Source organism: Haliotis asinina, chromosome 5 (genome assembly GCF_037392515.1).
Source record: "Haliotis asinina isolate JCU_RB_2024 chromosome 5, JCU_Hal_asi_v2, whole genome shotgun sequence".
Classification (NCBI taxonomy): Eukaryota; Metazoa; Mollusca; class Gastropoda; order Lepetellida; family Haliotidae; genus Haliotis; species Haliotis asinina.
In genome coordinates, this window is record NC_090284.1 from 76282880 (window position 1) to 76289284 (window position 6405).

Genomic DNA, 6405 nt, shown 5'->3' on the forward strand with positions numbered 1-6405 from the left:
TGAATAGTGGTACTGTGATGTATTGGGCGACAAAGCATATACCGAGGGGAAGAATGAATTCGCAATACTCACCATCTATTAAAAATGTGCAAGTCACGAGAGGCGCTTCAGTGACAGAGGGCAGTAGCACACTGGCTAATCGTTTGCTCGTCACACTGAAGACATGGGTTCTAATGCCAACATTGTGTGAAGCTCATGTCTGGTGTACCCCGTCGTCATATTGCAGGAATATCGCTAAAAGCGGCGTAAACATCCAACTCATTCACTCACTCACCTCACTGACGGGCAACGTTTAACTTAGATGACAGACATTGTCCACACACATCACATCGAGACCCCTAAGATTTAGAGTGGACACTGGACACCCACCTCTATGTCCAACGCCTGACCAACAGTAGTGGACCTGGCGAAGGTCCTCATTGCGTCCAGGATTGGTCGGTATCCTGTACAGCGACAAATGTTGCCGTCAAAACTGTCCTCGACATCTTGTTTTGTCAGGTCAGGTTTCTGATGCAACAACCTGTATGTGGCACAACATGATTTTGTATCATTTTGAAATATGGCTGGTTGTTTACATGGCCATCATTCGACTTCTCTATCAATACTTACCCATACATATTCATGACCATCGCTGTGTACAGTATCCCCTCTTATCCATACATATCCATGGCCCTCCCTGTTGTACATTAACCTTACTTGTCCATGCATATTCATGACCATCCCTGTGTACAGTATCCCCACTTATCAATACATATTCATAACCATCCCTGGTGTACAGTATCCCCACTTACCCATACATATCCATGGCCCTCCCTGTTGTACATTAACCTTACTTGTCCATGCACATTCATGGTCATCCCTGTGTACAGTACCCTCACTTATCCATACATAGTCATGGTCATCCCTGGTGTACAGTACCCCCACTCACCCATACACATTTATAACCATCCCTGTGTACAGAACTCCCACTTTTCCATACATATTCCATAACCATCCCTGTGTACAGTATCCCCACTTAACCATACACATTCATGCCATCCCTGGTGTACAGTACCCCCACTTATCCATACATATCCATGGCCATCCCTGGTGTATATTAACCTCACTTATCCATGCATATCCATGGCCATCCCTGTGTACCGTACCCTCACTTATCCATACATAGTCATGGCCATCCCTGGTGTACAGTACCCCCACTTACCCATACATATTCATGACCATCCCTGGTGTACAGTAGCCACACTGAGTGCCGTTGAACTCTGCGATTCTCTTCTGTATTGGGTGAAATCCATCTTTGGAGTTCCCCAGACCCTCCGTTGTGGTGATCTTCCAGCCGTCCACAGAGTAGAGGGGACACAGACACTGACGGCACACATTTGAGAAAATACATTGGTCCACGATCTGGTGCATTGTGTGACAATGGAACAAGACAGTGGGGTATTATGTACTGAGGAAGTTTCACTAGGACAGTGGGACACTGGAACTACCCGATGAACACAGGGACAACTTATTGGAACATTTGAGACATGGGGAAACAGACAGTTCATTAAGACAATGTGGAGAGAGAGGACCTTGTAACAACTACAAGGGGCACCTGAAGGGCTCGGTAGGACATTGGTGCAGGCAACACTAGCAGAGCACAGTAGGATATAGTTACCACTCAACAGAACACTGGCAGAGCACAGTAGGATATAGCTACCACTCAGCAGAACACTGGCAGATCACAATAGGATATAGTTACCACTCAGCAGAACACTGGCAGAGCACAACAGGATATAGTTACCACTCAACAGAACACTGGCAGATCACAATAGGATATAGTTACCACTCAACAGAATAATGGCAGAGCACAGGATATAGTTACCACTCAACAGAATAATGGCAGAGCACAGTAGGATATAGTTACCACTCAACAGAATAATGGCAGAGCACAATAGGATATAGTTACCACTCAACAGAACACTGGCAGTTCACAATAGGATATAGTTACCACTCAGCAGAACACTGGCAGATCACAATAGGATATAGTTACCACTCAACGGAACACTGGCAGATCACAATAGGATATAGTTACCACTCAGCAGAACACTGGCAGAGCACAGGATATAGTTACCACTCAACAGAACACTGGCAGAGCACAGGATAGAGTTACCACTCAACAGAACACTGGCAGAGCACAGGATATAGTTACCACTCAACAGAACACTGGCAGAGCACAGGATGTAGTTACCACTTAACAGAACACTGGCAGATCACAAAAGGATATAGTTACCACTCAACAGAACACTGATAGAGTACAGAAGGACATATTTACAACACAGAACACTGGCAGATCACAAAAGGATATAGTTACCACTCAACAGAACACTGATAGAGTACAGAAGGACATATTTACAACACAGAACACTGGCAGAGTTCAGTAGGATGTAGCTAAAACCCAGCAGAACACTGGTAGAGCCCAGTAGCATATAGTTACGGCTCAGTAGGACACTGGGACTACGCACGGGGACATCGCGAGAGCTAAGTACTATATGTGGACAACTCAGTAGGCCATGACTCTGTGGAACACTGGGTCTACTTAGTTACTACTTAGCGAGATATCACTACCATATTGTGACGACTCAGTAGGCCATGTCGACGACTCATTGGGAGATTGGGTCTACTTAGTTACTACTTACCAAGATCTCACTAACATATAATGTGACGACTCAGTAGGCCATGGCGACGACTCGCTGAGAGATTGGGTCTACTTAGTTACTACTTACCAAGATCTCACTAACATGTTGTGACGACTCAGTAGGCCATGGCGACGACTCACTGGGAGATTGGGTCTACTTAGTTACTACTTACCAAGATCTCACTAACATATAATGTGACAACTCAGTAGGCCATGGCGACGACTCGCTGAGAGATTGGGTCTACTTAGTTACTACTTACCAAGATCTTACTAACATGTTGTGACGACTCAGTAGGCCATGTCGACGACTCACTGGGAGATTGGGTCTACTTTGTTACTACTTACCAAGATCTCACTAACATATAATGTGACGACTCAGTCGGCCATGGCGACGACTCGCTGAGAGATTGGGTCTACTTAGTTACTACTTACCAAGATCTCACTAACATGTTGTGACGACTCAGTAGGCCGTGGCGACGACTCACTGAGAGATTGGGTCTACTTAGTTACTACTTACCAAGATCTCACTAACATGTTGTGACGACTCAGTAGGCCATGGCGACGACTCGCTGAGAGATTGGATCTATTTAGTTACTACTTACCAAGATCTCACTAACATATTGTGACGACTCAGTAGGCCATGACGACGACTCACTGGGAGATTGGGTCTACTTAGTTACTACTTACCAAGATCTCACTAACATATAATGTGACGACTCAGTAGGCCATGGCGACAACTCGCTGAGAGATTGGGTCTACTGAGTTACTACTTACCAAGATCTCACTAACATGTTGTGACGACTCAGTAGGCCATGGCGACGACTCACTGGGAGATTGGGTCTACTGAGTTACTACTTACCAAGATCTCACTAACATGTTGTGACGACTCAGTAGGCCATGGCGACGACTCACTGGGAGATTGGGTCTACTGAGTTACTACTTACCAAGATCTCACTAACATGTTGTGACGACTCAGTAGGTCATGGCGACGACTCGCTGGGAGATGTAACTGCTGTATCATAGTTATCACAAAAATATGGGCACATTATAAACCTGACATGTAGACCGAATCCGTTCAGGGTGAGGTTTTATCAACGTTGAAACAGTTTGCTTTCTGGTTTTGGGTTGAGAGAATTATACTAAACGACCTACAGAGTTGATAGAAAACGATGTGTCCCTCCCGGTGTTGTGGTCTGGCTTAGTGACGGTGACAGCGCAGCAGCCACACCCTCCCTCCTTACACATCACCTTGGTCCCTGGCAGACCCGCGCCATTACGGATGTAGTCGTTGAGGGATGCCGTCACGTCATAGGCATTATCAACTGACAACACAAAGATGAAAGTCTTGGCTGTTGAAGCCATCAATAAAAAAGCATTGTAATAACAAACAAAAGACATTGTAATAACAAACAAAAGACATTGTAATAACAAACAAAAGACATTGTAATAACAAACAAAAGACATTGTAATGACAAACAAAAGACATTGTAATAACAAACAAAAGACATTGTAATAACAAACAAAAGGCATTATCTAATAAGACGACGAATGTGCTATTTCAGCCCAAGACTAAATCATGTCTTGATACTCCGACCGAGGACTGAATCAGCTTTGTTGCCATCCTGCAGCAAACAGCCAGAAATCTCACCAATTATTCAAGGTATTTAACTCAAACACAGAGGTAATACTAAAATAGGTATTGCATGCTGGTGAATGTTTTCTGGCTTTTTTTTCATTTCTTCCTCATTAACACGAGCAATATTTCATCTTGAGAAACCAGTGATTGATGTTATGAGCCTCTATCGACAACTTATTTTGATCCAGTTTATCGCCTTTAAGCATAGGCTTTATTTATAATCAAGGTGGGATGGTGGTGTGCTGAAGGAAATTATAGCAGTCTGCCTTTCATCACTGACATCGGCAGAGTGATCGAGAGAGGAAAAAATATGTCTTACTGCTAATGGCATGCATAGGGGTGAACTGTTTCTTTATCTCATCGAGAGAAGAATTAACCATTTCCATTTTTTTTATCTTTATTTAACAGTTCACAATGATGGACTGATTTTAACTCAAGTGCAAGAATTGCCTTCCTTCATGACAAAGTAAAATGAAAGCCGTCATACCTGTACATATTTTCCCATTTAAGGTAAAGCTGATTCCGTTAAGAGCAGTGTTTCTGAAACAGACATATAAATTTGTATCGATTGCACTGCGTCCTACCATTGCCGTTTATATTATCTTTAGCCTTCATATAACAGAAAATATGTTACCTCGCTTTCACCATCCTCGCTATAACACAACTAAACAGAAATACTTGGGTGATTTCAGTTTAATCCAACATTAGTGTATCCCTCCTACATTTTATCCCTCCTACAAAGGTAATAACCCGCATATGTGAGTCGGTGACAAGTTGATGACAGGTTTTGCAAGCATAAATGGGTTTTTCACGTTAATTGCTGTGGATATGATCCATAAGAGGCTCGCCCTAAAGAAGAAGACTTTAAATTATTGTAAGCAGTGGCTGGTCCCTCTTTCGTATGTGATTGTCACGGTCGACAGTAACTGTTCCCCGATACAGTTACTGACCTTGTCTTTCCTGTCGGCAGTGTGACAAGGTCTATAAACAAGCTCTCACTGTTTCGCTAGTTGCGGTCATGTAAAGCAGTTTACTTATAGGTTAACGTGCCATTCCGTAGGTTACATAACATCCCCTCTTCGGCTGCACACATGATAGGACGTATGGAGAAAGGGCTGTTGTGCTATAACTGTTTTCACGTCAATGGTCGTCTATTTCTAAATGAGTCCATGTCCGGATTTATCACACACCTTCATTCGAATAATAATTATTACATGGTATTTTCTTCATTGCGATAACCGTATGTTATTGTATCGGACAAGGGAAGCTGTACAGGGGCAGCGGGTCTTAGTAGGAAGTCTCCAGTCAAACGCGTACACACATGTTATTTTCGCAGTGATGAAAATATTGCCCTTGTTTGTTGGGCAGAGGAGGTGGTTTTTGACATGGTGTCTTTGGAGGTCTATAATTGTCTGTTTGAAATCACTGATTTCTAGATGTCTTACCTCCAAACAGTCGTATGGAAATACACTACTGCAAAATCTTTCAGTCGCATTTAGTCGATATTTGCTTTGGGCATAGTACATGTTAATTGTTCAATGTAATGAGTTAAAGCACTACATAATCCACATTGGGCCAACAGGCCAAATAAAACATTTTCTTTTCAGATTGCCGTCTTACTCCAGATCACATCTACTAGACAAAATTGTTATGAGAAACACCCTAGGCCTACCTTTTGAATCCTCTACTCATATTTACGGATGCCTCAGGTGGTGTTCCAGAGGTAGAGCTGGTAGAATGGTGCGTCTACACTAGCTGGAGCCTGCGAAGCGTGTAACACGGCTTCATGGGACGCACACATAATAAAGCAGATATCCACAGTGATGGCTAGACAGGAGAGTTGTGACGTGCAGCGTGTTACATATGTGTGCGGGAACGGGAGATCCTCATATTAAGGCATACCCATAGATGACCTTGATTTGTACGTAAGTCTGATGCTGCCACTTTCATAGCATGAAGTATTTTTTCAGTGAAATTTCCCCTTGCTTTGATTATGTTTTCGATATTTCAGTGATTTCTTTTTAACTTTAGATTAAAAAATTAAAGCAACATCAAAACATTGAAGCAGAGAGAAAATGAAAATAATGCCAGC

General features: G+C 43.0%; 1 protein-coding gene across 1 annotated transcript in view; it reads right to left on the bottom strand.

Moving 5' to 3' along the window:
* LOC137285306 (uncharacterized) overlaps positions 1-6117 on the bottom strand; it is a 52299-nt gene extending 46182 nt beyond the window's left edge. The window contains exons 1-5 of the mRNA XM_067817640.1: positions 5986-6117; positions 4801-4853; positions 3830-3999; positions 1202-1362; positions 370-520 (exon numbers count right to left, since the gene is read on the bottom strand). Of these exons, the coding sequence (XP_067673741.1) occupies positions 370-520; positions 1202-1362; positions 3830-3999; positions 4801-4853; positions 5986-6005 (555 nt within the window). The 5' untranslated portion in view covers positions 6006-6117. The remainder of the gene's footprint in view (positions 1-369; positions 521-1201; positions 1363-3829; positions 4000-4800; positions 4854-5985) is intronic.
* Between the last annotated feature and the right edge of the window lie 288 nt (positions 6118-6405).